Below are 21,330 nucleotides of genomic sequence, written 5' to 3'. Positions count from 1 at the left end.
CTTGTTAATGTATGTTATTATGATTCGGAAAGTAAACAATACGGGAATCAGTAATGCGATTTTTTTGTTAGTTTCCTCGATTGAGTTTTTATGACCTTTTATCATTTGTGTGCATCTGGCTTTTACAGGAAGCTGTTGGTGAAGTGCGACTCAGTGCAGATGGCTCGGCATTGGATGGTTGAGATCATGGAGATGATCTCCAAGTCAGAGTACACTGAGGAGCGCCGCTTCAGCGCTTTCGGCCCGGAGAGGACCGACACTTATGCCAGATGGTGCGTACAGCTGCTGTTTTCTCATTTTAGATAGTGGCAGTTGAAACCCAGAAAAATTTTTATTGAAGTGGGTTTTGAAAGTTGAACTGGCAAAATGATTCACCAGTGTTCTACTGTATAGCCATAAGGCTAGTTCAAGCTTGATGGGAGTACAAATTGATTGAAGTGGACTCGAACCAGTGACCTGGTAAAAGAATGTACCGATATGTACATGTATGTAGCCTAAAGGCAAGTTTATACTTAGCACAAATATGAAACGAGAATGCAGATTGATGGTGTGACAGCAAGAGTTCCTACTCTCAAGTTGGAAAAGTGTTGTGAACCAGCGTGTTTGTTCTTGGCCCGACTGATTTGTGTTTTCTGGTGATGAACTGAAAATCATTGAAACTCGGACACGTGCATGTACCATACATGCCATGCAGATTACGCCCAAAGTCCCAGCACCACAGCAATCTCAGGATTTATTTCATGCATCAGAACATTACGAAATTTGTAGTCAGTATCAATTGAGAAAGGATCAACATTTTCTGTCAGGTACTGGAAATAAAAGTTGCAAACTGTTGGATTAAAAACTGTTACAAGCTGTAGAGGGTTGGATCTAACTGAGAACATAAATGGTGCATTAGAACATGATGAAATCAGTTTCACCCTGTTTCTGAAGTCCGAGTCTGTTTAAAAAGGGAAATTGTACATGACTTCCGTTGTTTTTCCTCTAAAACCTGAGCAATGCGTATCATCCATTCATAAGGCCACTTGAAAGATAGGAAGGAAATTCAGGAAGTGGAGGGAGAGTGGAAGAGAGAATGGAAAAGGACTGATTGCATTGAAGGTTGCAATTTAATTGAGTTGAGATTTGTGGTTAGACAGTCTGTGTTATCTGGGATTTCCATTTGGGATTTTTCCAAGTGTTCCATGTGTTAGGTACATGTACATCATCTTGTGGCCACATGAATAAATATCAGGCTGTTTTGGTGGGGCCCTTCAAGGGAGGGTACCAGTGTGATTGAGTGGTGCTGTTACTTTTCAAATTTATACGACAGTATTTGAAATTGAAGAAACAAATTTTTTTCGTTAATTGGTATGGTGGTCGTTCAGGGAGATGCAAAATACTGGCACACAGCAGTGGTCAAAGGGATGGGTACTGCCGAGCCAACCTGTCTGTGCAAAGGAATCTTAGTCAAATCCAGAGCATATTTATTTCCTTTCCAAATTTGCACTCTTGAAGTTTGTTACATTTGAGGGGAAATGCTCACTTCAACATGTTATCAACTTGAACCCTGCTTACCAGTATATCGATTAATACGAGAATATATTTCACATTTTGAAAGTTACAGCATTTTGCTGTGAAAGTCTTATCTAATAATAGCCTTGTGTAGTTGGATCAGGTGGTTAGGGCACAGTGAATTAGTGGTGGGATTAGGTGTCATTTTGTCTATGCATGGAATGAGGAGTTAGCGGTCCAGTAGTTTAATATGGCTTTGTGGTGTGTGTACATGTACTCCTCTGAAGGTTTGTGGACGGGTCCAAGTACTTTGATGCCCTGGCTGATGCCATGGAAGGGGCCGAGCAAGAAATCTTCATCACGGACTGGTGGCTCAATGCCGAGATCTACCTGAAGAGGCCAGCTGTGGAGGGGCCTCACTGGAGGCTGGACAACATCCTGCGCAGGAAAGCTGTAAGTTGCCTGTTGTCTGCTCTTGGTTATTGCCTGCTGACAGGCTGTTGATTGACATCCAGATGGGGCAGTGATTTGGAGGTTTACAGCACACTCTGCCTCTCCTTTGAAACTTAGAAATTAAGCTGGGTCCAATTTCATGGCTGTGCTCACCGTAAGCAGGAAAACTAGCACACAGTTCCAAAGAGATGGTTCGTGCATGTTTTTGATTGGTAAGGAGTTGTGGCCTGAGTACATGTACATGCGTGTTTGTTTATGGCCCAGCATTAACTGAGAAAAAGTGGACAAGAAACTACTTTGATATCATGCAACATGAAACGTTACCTGTATACCTGTTACCTGTAAGTGCTGTGCCCTGTTTCCTTGGTAATAGGCATCCGGAGTCAAGATTTTCATCTTGCTGTACAAGGAAGTGGACGTTGCCCTAGACCTTGGCAGCAAACACACAAAGCATGTACTAATGGACTTGCATCCCAACATCAAGGTACGTAAAATTCAGCCGAACATGATCACCTTCCTTCTTGTTTGTGAACACTTCTGCTCCATTTGGTTAAGATGTTACATACTTTTGTTACTGCCCATATTGGAACTGGGTATCCATTTTCTACATCATCAGGAACTCTTAACCACTTCCTGCCGGGCGACCCGCTTTCAAGTACATAGGCTTTATATGCAGAGCCGGGGAGCCTGGAACTGGGACAAAAGAGTTGGGCCTTATAACAAAAGACTGAACTGCTTGGCATTACCGACATTTGTTCGCTCTCAATAGTGCAGATAATCCAGCCTTGTTTTGAAACAGTATACCACGGTTTGAGGCATTTAGTGCGAGCGGATTACCACCGGGGACAAAAGCTCTCCACCACCGCAGCGATGAGTCACAGAGCATCGCTGCACGCTAATCTGCCGGTTTCAGGAACAAAAGAATCTTACGTAACACCGCACAATCTGGGCTCTTTTTCTAAGGCTCTGCAGGCCTGGCTGAATTATTCAGGAGTCAATGAAGATTACCCGTCAGCTTTAGAGTAGTGCTCAAAGAGTCCTTCATGTTGGTCATATACGGCCATTTAATGAAATGATGAATTTTGAAGATTTTTGAAAATGGAAAATCTTGAAAAGGACCCGGCATCTTGTCTTGCTCAAGAAATATCCCCTCGGCAGCAAGTGGTTAAGAGCTTTACCACAATGAAGAAACAAAAACAAACCTGAAGCCAGATGTGAAGTTTAACTGTCATGCTATTCCACCAAACTACACGTGTACACAGCACTATAAAGGTATGAAATCAAATTGAACTAAACGTCAGGGACAGATATCTTTTAACTGCAAACAGACTTCTCTTTTGTGTTGGAGCTGATCTGCAAAGCGGTGTAACTTGTGGCTAGAAACATTTTAGAATTTGTGAAGAATGCTTCAGGTAGCAAAAAACTGGAAATAGGTACATGTACCCTCCATTTTCAGTCACATACATATAGGGTTTGTTCTTTTGACGTCACAGTCAGGGTTTTTTCCCTACAAGTAGCTGCTAAAACTTTGACAGAATGTCGGTACAGAAAGCTAAACAGTTATTCACAAAGTGTTGAAAATCCCACGCAGCTATCAGAACTCCAGATAGTAATATACATACTAAATGAAAATACAACCCTATTGAAAATTAATGGCACAGATGTCCATTTGTGAATGAATTTGAGGTAAAATCAAAAACCAACCCAAAGGTGATATTTTTACAAATTTTGGCTGCCCATACAAGTTGTAGGCAAAATGAGAGCAGTCTGTTGAATGCCAAGGCACTCTACTCGGCCTTTGGGAATTTGGCAAATCTCAGCATTGTCCCCTTTTCAGGCTTCATCCGTGATATCAAAAAAGCTTGGAGTCAAAATCAGGTAAAGCTGGAAATAGAGACAAAGCTGAGATTTGGAAAGCCCCTTCAAGTTTCTACATTTTCTTTCCCCTCCCAATGGCCAGGTGATGAGGCATCCAGACCACAACCCTGGCCAGGTCATCCTATGGGCCCACCACGAGAAGCTGGTGGTGGTGGACCAGAAGGTGGCCTTCGTGGGTGGCTTGGACATCTGCTACGGCCGCTGGGACGACTTCAAGCACCGGCTGGCTGACACAGGCTCGGCGCTGGTTGCCAATAAAAATGCATCGCTGCCAAGGCAGCAGGTGAGTGGCCCCTGTCCTGCTGTAAAACTGTGGAGTGTTAGATACAGATAAAGCTGTGATAATCAAGTAATAGTTCCTTGGATGAAAGTCTGCTCAAAACTCGTTGAGAGTAGCTTTGACATGTGCTTTAGTGAACTTTAACCCCTTTTTAATTCTGCTAAGAAAAATTCGTAAAGGACTGTAATGTTTAGTTTTAAAGAATTTCACATACAGTGTAAGTGCTTTTTGATTTTTTTTCTGAAAAGATGACTCTGGGTTTGTGGGTCATCGAGTGAGCTTCATTTAACAGTGAAATTCAACATGATTTCATTTTCAGATGGACTTGTTTATGAAACCGCCAAACATAGATCCAGACCCCACCCCTGGGCCTAAGGTTCATATCAAAAGTAATGAAGTGGATTACGTTGGTGATGACTCCGATGATGACATTGATGGAGTAGGTCAGAGGTCAAAGGTTGAAGAACCTTGACCTCGTATTGAAATTTCATTTGAAATGACATCTCTTCCAGTTTAAATTTCATTTGAATGACAGTTCATCCAAGCCATGCAGTAATTCCATGCTGTTCTCTCCCACTTAAAGCATCATGGTTTGCTGTTTATTGAAGAGAATGTTGTTCAGGCAGTTTTATAAAATTTATGCAAATTCAACACAGATTGGGTCAGTGTTTATTGGTTGCTTGCATGTACACGTATGAGCAAATAGTCATTCCAAAGACAGGCGTGTATCGCTTCACAAAGCCTGCATTTTAGAGACTTTCCATTTATGTGTCGTTCATTTGCGGTGTCATCATACAGAGCCTATAATGTAGAGTTAGGGCATGTAGTTTATCATATTGAAAGTCAGAATTTGAAAGTGCCACTCCCTCTTAAGACTTGTGCATAGCTAGGGTCATGCTGTCACATTCTGAAATAGACCTTGATTTCACATTTGGACCAACCCATACAGACAGTTCAACATCCTGACATACATGTACATGTACATTACATATACCGGGACGTGAGTTATACCATGTACCTGTAAATGTGCACTATTTGGCCTGGGGGCACCTGAGCATCTTCCACCTACCTACATGTATGGCAAACGTGTGTACATGCAAAACCTTTGCAATTTTCATTTGCCCAGAACAGATGCATCACCTTTTTAAAATTCACTGATTCATTCACTCACACCACAGTCCTTAGAAATCTTAATATGGAATCTTGGTCAGTGGCTTGGTAAGTTTAAGGAGGTGAATTGACATTGAGACTTTTATTACGAAAACATTCTGCTTTGAAATAGCCATTCAGTTGACATTTCTCAACCAGTTTGGTGAAAGGCTTTACCCTTGGCACTATAAATTAGGGTTCTACTTTGGCTGTGATGTACACATTTTTCTGGTGGAGACAGTGTTCCTTTTTGCATTTCATTTTTGAGAATATTCTTCCACACTTGCCCCTTCCTTTTCATCCAGCACGCTGCATATCTGGGCTTTGCATGTCACAGACACAGTAAAGGGGGGCTAGTAAGTTACTGCCACCTTCACAGTGTTTTCCTTGACGGTGTTTAAATATTTGCCATGTGTCGTGGGCGCTTTTTTTTCATGACCTGCTCTCCATATGCATCAGCCTGGAGGTTATAACTGGGTTGAAACCAGAGAGTGATTGCTGTTTTCAATGAAAATCAACTTCAACATCTATTTTAGTGTCCTAACTGACAGGTATTCTTTTTGATGGAAATGATGGTGGTCATTAACCCTAACCCCCTAGGGACCATTGAAATCCTGCATAACCTTGTTCGGTTCAGCATGGTTAGGGTTAAGGGAACCATACCTAGTGTGTGGCTTTGAAAAATTGCTGATTGTTCATTATCACCACTTTGTGTGATTATTTCAACAGGCGCACTCAGATAGGGTGTGTCTCGCATCAAAATGAGGGTTGTACCCCTCTGGTACATGTACTTGCATTATTCCGAAAGTTCCCAGTTAAAAATTGCATCTTGCAATTGTTCTTTGGACTTTTGTACTCCCAGACCGTTCTGGTGGAATTACACTGCTCTTGTAGGCTCTGCACACAAGCTCCCACCCCCCTCTGTGGTAACAGAGAGAGGATGGGCCGACATTTGAATACCATTGCCACTGTGCGTTCGGTGCTTACCCCCCCCCGGTATGCGAATGGCATGACGTCCTTAAGGGATTGTGTATACTCAGATTATACATGCTCAGTGCAATGTGTGCACAAACAATTGCATACACAGTGGTTCCAAAACAGAAAATGACGCAAGCAAATATTGCTCATTTTAAACATTTTAAACCGTATTTATAGCTAATATGCTTTTAAGGAGGACACTCATCTTGCTTGCTTTTGGTGATCCAGAGATATACATGTACATGTCGTCTAGTAAACACAAAGCAATCAATATTGAGTTTGTGTCACTTTCTCCTCTGATTACTAGACCTAATTGAATTGACAAAGGAGATGCTGACAGCACTATGCAACCCTCTTTTGCTAAAAACATACATGTAATCATTTGAACTTGTGCCTTGTTTCAGCCTCATAGCCTGTCATTTCAAGGCAAAAAAGTGTCTACCCTCCTGCACCGAGGCCACATGAACTGTTACTTGTTCTGTAGGAAACGTTCTGAGCATTTCAAGCTTTGATACCCTCTCCTCTCATTGTCCACCATAACCTTACCTTTGCTCGGTCACTTCTTTCCCTATCAGCGGCCCCCTCCCTCCCCCCGCACTCCAACCAGCCCTGAGCCGGAGGACGAGGGGGGCTACTTCCGGAGGCCCCGGCTGAAGAGCGCCACGGCCTACCTCATGAACCCCATCCGCCGGCTGCGTCAGGAGGAGACGCAAACCAGCGTGGACGAGAATCTGGACAAGCTGGGCCTGTCGGGCACGCCCAAGCTGTGGATCGGCAAGGACTACTGCAACTTCATTGCCAAGGATGTACTGGCACCCGAGGAGTCCCTACAAGGTTGGTTGGGGGGGGGGGGATAGTGTCTCGTACTGGTACCTGTTGGCATCATTATCCTTGCCCTGCTTGCGAAGGCACGGGGGCATGCCATTTTCTGCCTTGTCCTACATGTGTTTGTGCGTGTGCAAGTAATTAGTTTTCCCACTGTACCTTTTAGAAGGACATGAATATTAACTTCAAACTTGGATGTGTGGGTTGGACATTGTGTCCTTCAAAAGCCCTTGAATTTTCGAAAGAGATTCAAAAGCTTGTCGATTTTTTGACCCATAGGTCAGAGATTAAGGGTCATTGTAATAGTCTTTACAGACCCTTAAAAATTAAGGGTCATTTAAATGTTTTCCCCACCGTAACTTGAGACAGATCTTCCTTAGCAACTGTGTGGGTCGGTCTTGGTGTTCTGTAGAATTCTATCAAGGGGCAACTAGAGAATCTCACCACAGCTTGAACAAGGAGAGGGAAAAGAGATGGAGAAAGAGAAGGCTAGTTAAAGCCATGGGTTTGTCATGGATTTGGTGGGCCATTTGTGTTTGTTAAAACACCATTCATGATTTTTTTTCAAGGATTTCCCTTTTTAATCAAATTGCAAGCATAGTTTGAGTTTTTATTTGTTTTTCTAACTACATAATGTGGCCATAAATGCAAGTTTGGAAGATTTGACTCAAGCAAAGAAAGTTTGCAAGATGAACTTGCTTACAAAATAGGCTGTGCCTTGTTCTTACCTGCTAGTTTCCTTTCCCTACATAATCCATGTCCTCTGCACTTCTTAGCTCTTCTCTCTCCTGCACCCAGATTCCGTTGACCGAATGAAAACCCCCCGCATGCCATGGCATGACATAGGCACCTGCTTGTACGGCAGAGTAGCTGCCGATGTGGCCAGGCACTTCATCCAGCGCTGGAACTTCACTAAGGTATATTTATATCCTCTGATGGGTTCCACTGCCTGGTTGGTACCCACCACCCTGTCCATCTGCCCAGAACAGCTTGTCCTTTTTAACGAAACATTTTGTGTATGGAAAAGTGTTGATCAGAGGGCATTGGATATTTAGAAATAGGAATTTTGAGGGTTTTTCTACTGTTTTGACAAATTCTAATTGGTTAGTCACAGCCAAAGAGCTTAATCTCAAGCACAGCCTGAATATGTTGTTGGGATATACATGTACGTGTAGAGTCTGGAAATTGCTACTTCACATTTGCTGTATAACTCTGGGTGGGAGTCAACTTTATTAGCATATTAAATTGATAATATACATGTGCATACAAAGCCAGTGCGCTCTTCATACACATGTTTACTGAAAGGCTAGGTCAGCTACAGCCAGAGGGAAGGTAGAATGGGCCACATGCAAAATAATCAATACGAGCTTTGACATTTATGATGCCCAGCCTTCCCCACCCCACGTGCAGTACGTAATGTGAGGTGGGTTCTTCATATTGCCTGTGCTCTGCAATCAGGCTCATTCAACGTATAGAATCTTGCTGCATCAATCGTAGCAAGGATTAGTACAGTACAGTCATGTCCAGATCTGGCGTCTCAGGCTGTGTCGAGGTCTCTGCCAGTTGCAAATTTGTGAGGACATGCAGACATGCATGGGACAACAGATGCAGTCTACCCTCAAGCCCACTTGAGATACCGCCTTTCTGTCTGATTACAAGATAGCTTGCACTGCATGGTAGTGTTAGTTTAAACTTTAAGGAGGAGGGGGAAGTCTTTGGGATATAACTTGGGGAGGGGGCTATCCAATCTACATGTACAAACATGCCAAACAGTTTTCGTTATTGTGTCTTTATATGTGATTTGTTTCTGCATTTTCCTTGCTTTTGGTCACATCCTCTATTCATGCATTTATTCTATTACCTCGTCACTTCCAGAAAGAGAAAGCTGAGAGACTGAACCACTATCCACTGTTGCTTCCTAAGTCCACATCTTCCATCGAGGTGAAGGAGGAACACAAGACCAACTCGGTACCCTGCAATTGCCAGGTACCCCTCAACCTACTCACTGCATGATTGCAGGACAGGACCTTCACGGAGGCAATTGCCTTGATGTTCCTGGTCTTTGCCTCAATGCCCATCGAAATGTCCCCAGAGACAAATTGATTTTCTCATACCAGTGCAAATGAGAAATTGTCTTGCCCTTTCAATGAAGTTCCTGCCCTGTGACAAGCTTGCCATTGCAATCTAGTTTTCGCTTTTTCTTGATATATGCACTTTTCCCATGAACAGCTTTCAAAGTCTGTGCTGAAAGTCCCACTTGTTAACTGGTCCTGCTTAAATTTGCCTCTGAGAAAGATTGTGTTATGATCAAAACAGTCCCTTCAGCCAGATTTTTAAGCTCTGTACACTTCAGGTCACCACAGTTTGCAGCATTTGTTAGTTTTAATCTCTAAGTCTAAAGTGAAAATAAGAGTAGCCTGTGAACAACTGTGAAAAGATCTTTTTGCAGGGCTTCCGCAGCCTGGAAAAAAGTCAGGAAAAGTCACGGAAATTTGCTCTTATTTTTCGGGCCTGGGAAAAGTCTTGGAATTTTGTAAAATGACTAAAGTCATGCCAAAGTTTTCAAATTTTCAAACACTCTGTGTGATTTCTATCAGAAAGAAGTGCTTTAAATGCATGATTTTATTCGCAACTTTAAAATTCCGAATAATCCAAGAAATTGTGTTTTTTGGTCATGGATTCTCATAATTTGGTCATGGAAAAGTCATGGAATTCAATTGTCCTCCAGGTGCAGGGACCCTGTTCTTAGATAAGTATACTGTTTGTAGTACAGCTAAATTATGTATTTGAGTCTCTGAGATTTATCACAGTTGTCCATCAAAGATCTTGAAGTTATACTAATCCCACTTTAGCATCACCAATTGTTCATGTAATTCATTTTATTACATGTACATGTATGTTCTTTCAAGTAAGAGTAAAAAATTCAGATTCAGGCTGAATTCTGAAGTTTTGTAAACCCTGGAATTAGCAAAAAAGTCCTCGTATCTTGTTGGTGAAATTGTTGTAAAGAGAATGCCAAACGTTGTAACTCTGCTTTTCCAATCTTACAGTTGCTGCGTTCTGCCAGTAAGTGGTCCGTGGGTGTGAAGCACACCGAGGACTCGATACAGAAGGCATACATCAAGCTGATTGGGGAAGCCAAGCATTACATCTACATTGAGGTAAGTCAGACCAAATATTGGGCTTTTTGTCGTTCACAGTGTACACGTTTCTCCAGGAGTGGTTGGTTTTCACCTCAGCATACCCCAAGTGTAGACCCAAAGTTCTTGGAGCATCAACCCAGTCACCAGCTTTGGGCGTGGGGGGGGGGGGAACTGTACCAGTTAGGGCTTATATCTCAAGAGCAATAGATGATTTTGATGCCTATGATTTGTGTCAACGGCGAGGCCCGCTGCTCACTAAGGGAGCTCCCCCCACTTCCACCCAAGAGGTCTGATCTTAACCACTACCAGCCGGGGACTCCGAAAGCGGAGCCTTATGGTTTATATGTGTGGCCGGGGTCTCCGAACTCGGACAAAGGAAACAGGGCCCTGTAACAAAAGACCGTACTCCGAACAAAAGACCAGGCTGCTGGGCATGACCGGTATTTTTCACTCTCAAAAGTGGTGATAATCCAGCGTTATTTTGAAACCATATACCAGGGTTTGGGGTATTTAGAGCAAGCGGATTACCACCGCGGACAAAAGCTCTCCACCGCAGCGATGAGCCACACAGCACCGCTGCATGCTAATCTGGCCCCTATTGAAAAGAGGTCAGCAGTGCACTGAGCCAGGTTCGTGAACAAAAGACAGTTGTATAACACCGCACAATCTGGGCTCTGTTTACAAGGCTGCAGGCCTGGCTGAAATATTCGGGCGTCAATGAAGGTCACCTGTCAACTTAGAGTAGTGCCTGAAGATTACTCCGTGCGGCTATAAACGACTGTTGAATGGAATGATGAATTGTTGAAGGATTTTGAAAACAGAAAAAATGATAGTCATGCCGGCCCAGTATCCTCAACGTTGAAAAATGCCCCGGCCCGAAGTGGTTAAGGTGTACATGTACAACAAATGTACGATGATAACAATAATTGTAATGGGTACAGTATACAGCATTCCCATTGTATCAGTGATCCAAGGCACTTGACAGTTACTACCTGTTCATCAGGATAGACCACTCAACAGCCAGTGTAGGCACAGCTGGGTTTATAAGGAGAGGCAAGTAGGGAGGGTAAAGTGTCTTGCCTGAGGACACAGCATATTACAAGTTGTTGATTTGAACCCTGAACTTACAGATATATGATTTTAGCCACCAAAGTATCCCAGTATTCACAAAACAAGGAAGCAGTGAACAGTGAATGAGCTACAAGGCAGGAGTTGATGGATGGCGACCCATTTTAATTGATGATTTCTTTTTTTTTCTCCTTTGGTTCTAGAACCAATTCTTCATCACCCTTCCTGATAGTGAGGTGACTAATGGCATTGCTCAAGCTCTCTACCAGCGGATTCTCCGGGCTTACGAGTGAGTTCAAAGAAATCACGGAAGTCTCAAAGTTAAAACTGTGTACAACATATGACAGTCTTTTATGTTAGTAATAATTGCACAGGTTCCTTTTAACCCCTTCACGGCAGAATTATTTTGACCGGGACTGCTGGGCTGTGGTATGCCCTGAATGGAGGGCTTTGTCCAGCAGCAGGCCCCATTGAACCAGCAGCTGCATGTGTGGTATGCACTAAAGCTCACACAATGGTGCGGTAGTAACTTTTGACCATGCGAAAGCCTCACATCAAGTTGGTATCAGTATTACACATCTTGGACGAGTCGGCAGATTTTTCCTATTCAATTCAGTTCAATTCCGATATAAGGCATTCAAGTTGTATATGTGTTGACAATTAATGAAGGATAAAGAAAATAGTACAAACAGTAGTAACTAAGATGACATTTGCACTACCGAGGCGTAATCGAAAGCCAAGGGCTTGTACTAAAAAGCCTTGAAAACAGACAGACAAAAAATCACAGGACTAACAAACAGACAAGAAACAGAAAGATGACAGAATGGTTATTAGTGGGTGGATCTGATTGTAGCTGGAGCGTGCCCAATGTTACAATAGTTGAAGTAAGGAAGGATTAGGGTAGAGTAAAGACTGAATAGAGTGGATGGGGAAGGATAGATTGGATAAGACACCTGTATTCCGTGAAGTGATCTTACCAATCGAGGAAATGTGGTCATTCCAGATTAGCTCCGACCTGCCATTTTGGAAAAATTTTTGTTTCCTGTTTTTTGGAATCGGGAAGGAAATCTCAGTGTTCTCTCTCAGCCAAACCAGTTTTTCAACGCCTCTCAAAACCAATGTTGTACATTTCTCATGTATTTTGGTAGTGATGAACAACACAATGTGCATGATAAGTTAGTAAAATCGTCCATTTCTGATTTGTTCTAAGACACTCACGCTACCCCAAGTATGATGTGCATAATTTGTTATGCAAGTTACAGATTTACATGAAGCAACTGGCACAGTAAAATATGTCAAGAGGTTACCTAAGGGAAGTTATGCCATCGTTGGAATGGAGATATTTCTGTCGTACATTTTGCACACAGGGAGCGCGAGACATTCCGCGTGTACGTGTTTCTGCCCCTCCTGCCCGCATTTCAAGGTGACGTCGGGGAGGCAGGTGGAGGTGCCATTCACGCCATCCTGCATTGGGAGTACCAGTCCATCTGCCGAGGGAGCAAGTCACTGATTGGACGGTTGATGAAAGCTGGAGGTAGGTGATTGATCTTTGCTCAATGACAGCACACTTCCATTTTCTGGCATGCTGTCATGTTCTTGTCTCAGATGTTGGTTTAAACTGTCCGCAGTGTGATTTGTGTACGAGGTTTTCACTCCCATCAATTTTTAAGGAGTCTTGGCTCATCTCTTGGCTTCCAAAGTCTATTCACAAAACAGTTTGCAATTAATGTCATCATTCTGAAGGTGCTGGTGAAATGCAACTTCTGTCTAATTAGGAAGGGGCACACAAGCAATTATTGGTAGTCGACTACCGTGATCAATAATGCAAAAAGTGTTTTGAAGACAGTGGGCCTCAACAGCACTCCTAGAAAGGGCTGCAGTGTGGGTGAATGATAGAAATCAATTCTTCTTTTCTTATGACAGTTAAGCAAGGCTTCAGTTCAGACAAATTATTTTCCTGTGAGTTTCCTTTGACTTGGAATAATAAACTTACCTGTGTTTTTTTTTTTAACCACTGTTCTTTTTCCAGTCAGCGATGTGCGGGAGTACATCACCTTCTATGGCCTGCGTACCCACGACACGCTCAATGGCGAGCTGGTGACGGAGCTGGTCTACATCCACTCCAAGCTGATGATCGTGGATGACAGGGCCTTCATCTGTGGCTCGGCCAACATCAACGACCGCAGCCTTCTGGGCAAGCGTGACAGCGAGCTGGCTGTGCTGGTGGAGGACACGGAGATGATCCCCAGCCGGATGAATGGGGAGGAGTACATGGCCGGCAAACTGGCCTTTGGTTTGCGGGAGTGGCTGTTCAAGTGAGTCAGGTCCAGCCAGGTTTAACTTTCTATGCAGTGCAATTGTTTTCTCAACCTCCCATGAAAAAAGCATCTAAGTGTTCCTGTTAACCCGAGTTTAAAATTTGGCTTGCTATTTGAAAAAAGTTGATTATGGCACCTTTTTGGTTTTTGTGCTTACAGATTTTTGTATTCATGAGCAAATCTGTGATGTTATCACGGGGAAATATCCCCAATATTAAATGATCTGTGCACGAAACTTTCTGACACGTTTCTGCCCTCAAATTTCCTAATCTATGGTGATTCATTTTTGTGTGTTAGCACATGGCAACAAGTCAATAAGCAACCTTTTTTCAGAAAAAAATCAAAAAGTGAATTTTGGGAAAACTTTGAAATATTTCGGGTCATGCATTTTTGAAATTCACACAACCAAAAAGGAAGTGGCTTTCGTACCTTGAAGAAGAGTGGAAAGTTGCAGAGAAAGCGCATCTAAGAAAAAGTCATTGCCTAGTTTAGAGTTCAGAAGGAAAGCAAATAGTATTGGCCGAGGGCCAGAAAGCGGATAAGCGAATGTGCATATAAATCTTGTACTGGTACCTTGTGTACAAGGGAGCAGTGTAATAAGTGAATGTATCGAGAACAGACTGCTGCTGAAATCAGCATAGGACGCGCACCCACTTTTTAGTCCATCTTGAACACTCAAGCAGCTGAATAGAAGTTTCTTTTGCTTGCATTGTGCCACAAAGCTTTCCTATTACAGTCAGGTTGAGAGAGCAGACTGTTTAGAAATTTGATGGTTAATATCGGGGAAGGAAGTTTGGTTGTGGGGGGCACATTATTGCTTGTCCCTTGAGCCACAAGGAGTGAAAGTTTATGGAAGTTGTATTAGAGCTATTAATTCAGTTGGAAAAAAATGGGAACCCCCCTTACTGTCACGCCCCGCTAAACCTAATGCAACTATCCCCATTTCCCCTTTTGGGGGTAATGAATGGGTCATGGATGCTGTGTAGGTCAACTTCCTCATTGTGGCAACTTGTCTTTTCACCTGTGGTAACATCTCTCAGAGTGATATACGAAACATTCAACTTAAACATCTAACATCCAGGATGCTATAGTCGCCAGGTCCCTTATTTCGCCACTTACTGTGAAAACCAGTGAGACTTGACAATAGGTGGCAAAATTAGGGACCTGGTGATGAGAGGATCATGGACATCAATCACATCACCAATTTAGTGTTCAAGCATTTTTTTTGGGGGGGGGAGGGTTGATCACAATGCCGTCATTGTATTTGTCTTTCCAGAGAGCATCTGGGGGTTTTGCAAGGACATGGAGAAATAGATATGACTGACCCCGTGTCGGATTCCTTCTACAAGGGCGTGGTCATGAAACTGGCCAGTGATAACACAGTCATCTTTGAGCTGGTGAGGAATGAACCATGTCTAAGTTACTTCGTGTATGCCTGTGGAAGCTAGCAACTGGCTGTGGCTATTTCCTATAGACTTGTGTGTTTTCCTCAGCCTTAGCCAAGTAATTAGCCGTGTTGGTGCTGTTGGCTCCTAACCCCCCTTCCCAAAGGAACAAACTGTCTCTTTTTTTTTTACTAATGAAAAGGCAATTGTTTGGAACAATTTCATTTTGTTTCCTTCCAAACTTCGATTTTTATCTCTCCTCCCCTCACCCCTGCCAAAAACGTTAGATCTGCGGAAATTTGGTTCTGGATCCAACCTTGCTTCCTAAGGGACTACTGAGGATCAAGATCCAATTGAGGGCGCTTTCTGGAATTAAAACAATGTGGACATTTCTATGTGCTGGCTTGTGTCTCTATCTTTTGTCTTCGTCTAGAGTTCAGCAAGCAGTTTAGAACATTTCTGTTTGAAACAATATTTTCATTTTCCATCCTGAAACATTAAAAAATGTTTCCAGTGCCCAAGCTCACCTGTGCCCAGTTACCGAGTCCAAAAGAGACGAATGTGGTGCAGAACATGAGTAGGTGCTGTTCAGCTATTTGGGATCAGTTTGAATATTTTTGAGGGTACTGAGCACGTTCTGTTTGAGTTACATGGAGCTGAGGGGCCTTGACTTGGAACTGCATTTTAAACAGAAACAAAATGAAAATGGAGACAGAGTGGAAATTTGCACCCAGGCCCCCATGTTAGGTCTAAAGAACCGTTTGGTTAATCCAAGTTCATGATACACAGTCAATCTTTGATCCATGACACTTCACTGTTCATAAGTAAGCAGATGGTGTGTAAAAACAGCATTAGGGATTTACCAATGTGGACATACTAATTGAATTTTATTGGTATTTTGTTACAGGTATTCCGGTGTTTGCCTTCCAATTCGGTGACGTCCAGTGCCGTCCTCCAGGAGTTCAAGAAGGTCACCCCACTCTGCAAGACAGACCCCAAGGCTGCATTAAGGCTGCTGAAGGACATCCACGGCTACATCACCTGGATTCCACTGGACTTTCTGAAGGATGAGAACCTGCAGCCCAAGCTGACCTCCCAGGAGGGGATAGCCCCTACCAAACTCTGGACGTAAGTCATGGCGTATCCAGCATGGGACGGAAAGTTGAACCTTCCCTCCCCCCTTTTTTAACTAACTGAAAGTGGCAGAACTTTAGAAATGGTACCGCAGTCTTCCTTTGGAAGGATTACAGACTTTTTTTAACGGTTAAAAACATTTAATCATTTCAGGAAATTGTCCCCATTTTACCTGGATACACCATTCTGCACAAGTCTGTTTCATCAGCCTATTTCTCACTGATGTTTTACTTTATGCGGGGATATAACCCCCCCCCACTAATTCGTGACTGGTACTAGCACCATAATTTATCAAATACAGAGTCATCTCTTGTTGATCAATGACTAGAATACTCTCAAACGGTCAATTTTGCTAGCATTTTATGCAGTTGCACCATTTGTTATATCTTTCTGCATGTGCTCAAAGTAATGTACGAAGCATGATACACCTATTAACTTCAAGTGTACTTACAGTTGGCAAGTGAACATGTCAAGGACCTTCCTGTGGTGCTGTTACGCTTAACCTAAGTTTGTGTGAAAATCTGAACAGTGGAAGTTCCACTATTTTAGGGTTATGAAGTTACCTTCTTCAGCCTGGTTTTGGGATGTCACAATTAGAAGTCAGTAAGTCAAATTATGATGTGCCAAGATTCTGTTGCTGCATACATTGACAAAGAACACAAGGAAAATTGTCCATTAGGGTAATACTACGTGAGATCGTGTTAAAAATCTTCACATTGAAAAAGGTTGAAATTTCAAGACAATTTTCAGTGTTATTAGCATGTAATTGCTGCTGTTCAGAACATTGCATTGACATTTCAAATTTTTTCTTGGTAGTTTAGCTGTTCAAAAGATCTGCATGGGGTGTTGTACATATACTTGAAAATGCCTAATTGTTGCATTATTAAATTTATTGGTTTGAATTTTGCAACAAAATTTTGTATCATTCAGTGCCTTAAACGTTTGGCTTTCAAAAAGCAAACTTTGTGTAAAAATTGTGGAGTTGAAAAGTAAGAATGGAAGATGTTTCACATAATTCAGACATTTTAATGTTGTTTGGCAGGGCAGCTCACTTCAATTTGGGATCAGGTTATCAAAATGTGTTTGAACAACTCGGTCAGATTTTGCATTGAACAAATAATCACCTGTGACCAAAAGTGAATGTATTTAAAAGTTCTGCATGTTTCAACACCCTGCCATTTCTAGATGTTGGGTTTATGAAGATCGCCTTGTGCTGGGTAGAAGGGCATTTGTTACAACTCAATGCAACAGATGAAATGTTCTTCACAGATGGACGTTACAGTACTTTTTTTCCCCTGGAATTTACTATTTGCACAATAACAGGAACTTCCAGTAGAAGATACCGTAAACGCATTGTACATTTTACTTTTGAAAATGCATGCTACATGGTATATTTTTTATTGTAATGCAATCACAAATTTGTATGATAATGTTTTGACTTCAATGCAGAAACTGTATATTGGATCAATTAGCTTGTTTAAATTTCGATTGAATTGTTGATATGTATGTACTGTAGGATGTTTGGTTGCTATGGAAACAATTCTCAAGGTGCTGTCAATCTAATTTTGGCATTGGCCCAATTGTACGAGACAATGTCAGCCAGCAATACTCAGTTTGAAATTACTTCTGAAAGTTGACAGGTAAGCAAAGTACATGTACATACATGAAGCTTCTTACAAAACACTTCTATACCTGGTGAAGAGGCCATTATTGCATTGAATGCCACTCTGACCGAACAGGGTGTCAAAATGCACCATGCACTTTGAGGTTGAAGCAAGTGTAGGGTCACCGCAATAATGGCATGATGATGCTGCAATTCCATATGAAAACACCACCAACTCAACCCACCATGTAACGGTACTACCGCTTAACTCAAGTTCGTCAGGTCTTTTTTACCTCAACAGGGTTACATTGACGTTTATACCAGTAAACCTTTTAACAGTTTTAGTGAAGATTTCTCGCTGATGCATTTGGTCTGCTAACAAAATTGAAAAAATGTCTAATTTTTAGCAAATAATGTTAAGAAGTACTTCCTTGAGTTTCACAGCATGTGCACGTTATGTATACTTTTACAGTTTTATCATTTTTTGGACCAAATTTCTCCAGAAAACTTGGCAAGGTTGCCACTGTAACTTCACATTTTACATTTTATTATTTGAATGGATCTTAAAGCAATTATAAAAGATTTTCTACTGAGACAGAAGTTATCACTGACCACTTTGACACTGATTGAGTTGTATCTCTCCCTTTAAGTTCTCACACAATGTTTCTGTACAAAAACAAACCTGTACACTTTTTTAAATGTAATTTGTAGGTAAAAAGACAGCCTAAGTCAACTACAAAGATTAGAAAAGTGACTATCCAAGACTTCAGAGACAAGAGTCACGACAAAAACTGCTGAGAAACAAAACTAATGAAAGCGTTATTCTCCATACCCAACCATTTTCTTGTGTAAACAGTAACGAACTGAAACGTGTTATTTTTACCCATGTCAGAACGGGGCTGTCTAAAAGAGTATTTTAGACATCCTGCTTACGCATCACAAGGATCACTCATGACACCGAAAAGATCAAGGTAAAAATACAGTATTTAAAGATTTCATTTGCAAGATGTACCTTGCAAACTGCAAAAAGGCGATGAATGTGGCTGTGTGATGGTACATGTAAAAAGCAAAATTAGAAACAGTCTGCTCAGAGGATGCAGCATGCCAGTACATGCACAATGTGGTACGGCATGGCAATAGACATAATTGCCAGTGACCTAAAGTTAAATGCACAGTAGGAAACTGCAGTGCGATCTTTGGGGCTAATGGAGAAGTGCCATGATGCAAGAGTTAAGGGCAAGTTGGGCAGGGAAGGAAGGGATGGTGTGAAGGGGCACCAAGGGCGGAAGGATGCGCTCTAGCTAGCTTCTGGGGTAGAAATGCGGGGCAAGATGGGTGGAAATAGGTGCAGACAGGGTATGAGATTAAAAGGATGTGAGGATTTAGGATGGATGTTCGGGTTGGCTGGGTGAAGTGATTAATGTCACTAGGGTTGCAAGGTGAAAAGGTGAGGCTAAAAAGAACTGAAACAAACGAGAACTACATTTCCTGTATACAGAACCTTGCTCCAACATTCCTGACACACTACTGTAGCTGTGTAGCATGATTGCGTTATTGAGATACATAGCTAACAAAAATACAAGTAAAAATTACTAAAACATTATTGAGAGGATAGTTTACAAATTGGTCACAAGTCACCGAGAAACAAATTACATTTTACCCCTTGAAGTTTTTCTCTAGCAGTTACATACTGGTAAACCCAATGTTGTGGTAACTATTCCATACTGATCTTCATGAAGATCTGCAAGGTAAACAGTCTATCTTTTTCTCACGACAAAATATGATCTTCTCGAGGAATAGACAACTCCCGAATAAATTAGGTGTGGAAAAAGAACAAACTTGTTCACTAACATTCTGCAAGTGGATGCCTGTCTTGCAGAATTCGTAATAAATAACCTGACAGTCACTGACTCTTCAATTACAAAATACGTTGTGATTTTCTGTACACAATACCCTTAACCTGGAGGAAGAAAAAAAGGCAAGCTTTTAAGTCCAGTCTACTGTGAGCAGTTTTTTTTTAAGGTAAGACACCTTTGTGTTTCCTGACTACAGCTTTGATTTTGCACTTCAAATGTAATTTACTTAAACATTCCATTTTTTACTCAGTAATATTTTTCTCTTTTATAAATACTACGAATGAATGGCAACAACTGTACTCTTTCTGCATTACATAACAAATGACTCTGCAAATAAAGGTAATGTACAATTTACAAATGAATTTCATAATTTACGCATACAGGCATCCAAATAAATTCAGCATTGACCGTTTCAACTTGGTAAAGGACAAAGAGCGTCCATACATTGGTCTGCTGGCCTTCTACAGAAAGAGAAACTCACATCCACTCACCTCAGAGGACAGGAATCCACACATCAAGATCCCATCCGTCACTCTTTATGATGCTACACACATTATCACATAAAGCAGCATTTATTTACATATATACAGCAGGTATGAACAAAACGGGACAAAATAAACCGTTTTGAGAAGATTCTGTACATGAGCTGAGGTCATGGTGCCTTCATAGTAGTGGTGGGTTACCAATCAATGTGTTACTTGTTTTGTATTGCTTGCAAGTGGTCTTCTGCTAGATTTTACTGGGCACATAAAACGGCACAGCAAATTTCTTCGTTGCAGCTTGTTAGTGATGTGAAAGCCAACAGAGACATGTACAATCTAGTCCGAGTACTGACTGCCTCGGAAAATCACATTTTAGCTGGTACCCGGGTATTAAACCTGGGCTGTCAGGGAAAAAGAATCTCTGTACTCCAGGTATATGGACAGTACACAGTAAATATCTGTACACTAGACTGGTCCAAGAAATTAGAACTACATGTAGGTCAACAGTAGTGTGGATAAAAATGAAGGGAAAGGCAAAATCCTTGACACCCTCAGGACCAAGGGAAAAGCCCATAACACTTCTAGTTGGCACTGTACTGACACTTAGTAATTTTGATAATACATTTGTAGCATGCTTCCCTTCCAGGGGGAAGATGCCCCATCTAAATGATTTTTCAAAAATCAAACACCTGTGTTGGTGGCCAAAAGAAAGCTTGTTCAACCTGCCCAACTCTCCCAGTCTCCCTGTGAATACAAATATACTAGACACATTGTGCACATGTACAAAACAACATTCAAATCATACTTGCTAATAGACCCCCAAATTTTGCTTCCAACTTCCTGATTTTCTACAATTTACAGAGAAGATTAAGCTGCATATACAGGTACAAAAAGTGTGACAATATGATGATCCATTCCTGTCAGCCCTCACTTCATACAAACAACAGCTTCACTGAAACACAAACCTGACAAAACTCCTTTTCTTCCAGATAAAAACCCTCGTTACACAGGTCAAAAGAGTTCTGGGTATTCTTAAAAACTACACACTTGTTCCATGTAATAAATTTTCAACATTTTTGTCCTGACAACTGCTGATCAACCCTATTTGTATGTACAAATTGACCCTACTAATACATGTATGTCTCGAAAATGATTATCAAAACAAGTTAAATTAAATGTCCTATCTTAATTCTGACATCTTGTCTTTGTACAAATATAAAAAACATCATCAGTTTTACAGACAAGAAAAACTGTGCCTCCTTTCTTAAGAAATTTACTAAAAAG

The 21,330-nt window shown here is 41.7% G+C and overlaps 1 protein-coding gene across 4 annotated transcripts in view; it reads left to right on the top strand.

Moving 5' to 3' along the window:
• LOC110987506 (phospholipase D1-like) overlaps positions 1-16,960 on the top strand; it is a 42,284-nt gene extending 25,324 nt beyond the window's left edge. For 3 of the 4 annotated variants that reach the window (XM_022250292.2, XM_022250295.2, XM_022250293.2), the window contains exons 10-23: positions 129-272; positions 1,782-1,947; positions 2,321-2,431; positions 3,908-4,108; positions 4,425-4,544; positions 6,808-7,066; positions 7,856-7,974; positions 8,933-9,043; positions 10,108-10,218; positions 11,472-11,557; positions 12,636-12,802; positions 13,298-13,583; positions 14,863-14,983; positions 15,879-16,960. In XM_022250292.2, coding sequence (XP_022105984.2) covers positions 129-272; positions 1,782-1,947; positions 2,321-2,431; positions 3,908-4,108; positions 4,425-4,544; positions 6,808-7,066; positions 7,856-7,974; positions 8,933-9,043; positions 10,108-10,218; positions 11,472-11,557; positions 12,636-12,802; positions 13,298-13,583; positions 14,863-14,983; positions 15,879-16,103 — 2,227 coding nt within the window. In that variant the 3' untranslated portion in view covers positions 16,104-16,960. The remainder of the gene's footprint in view (positions 1-128; positions 273-1,781; positions 1,948-2,320; positions 2,432-3,907; positions 4,109-4,424; positions 4,545-6,807; positions 7,067-7,855; positions 7,975-8,932; positions 9,044-10,107; positions 10,219-11,471; positions 11,558-12,635; positions 12,803-13,297; positions 13,584-14,862; positions 14,984-15,878) is intronic. The other variant, XM_022250297.2, reaches the window with a different exon arrangement.
• Positions 16,961-21,330: the final 4,370 nt, after the last annotated feature.

The sequence above is a fragment of the Acanthaster planci genome, linkage group LG03, assembly GCF_054643075.1.
Source record: "Acanthaster planci isolate LZ-2023a linkage group LG03, COTS_SCS, whole genome shotgun sequence".
NCBI classification, from domain to species: Eukaryota; Metazoa; Echinodermata; class Asteroidea; order Valvatida; family Acanthasteridae; genus Acanthaster; species Acanthaster planci.
Note: the sequence above shows the minus strand (reverse complement) of the source record. Positions and strands in the feature narration are given on the sequence as shown.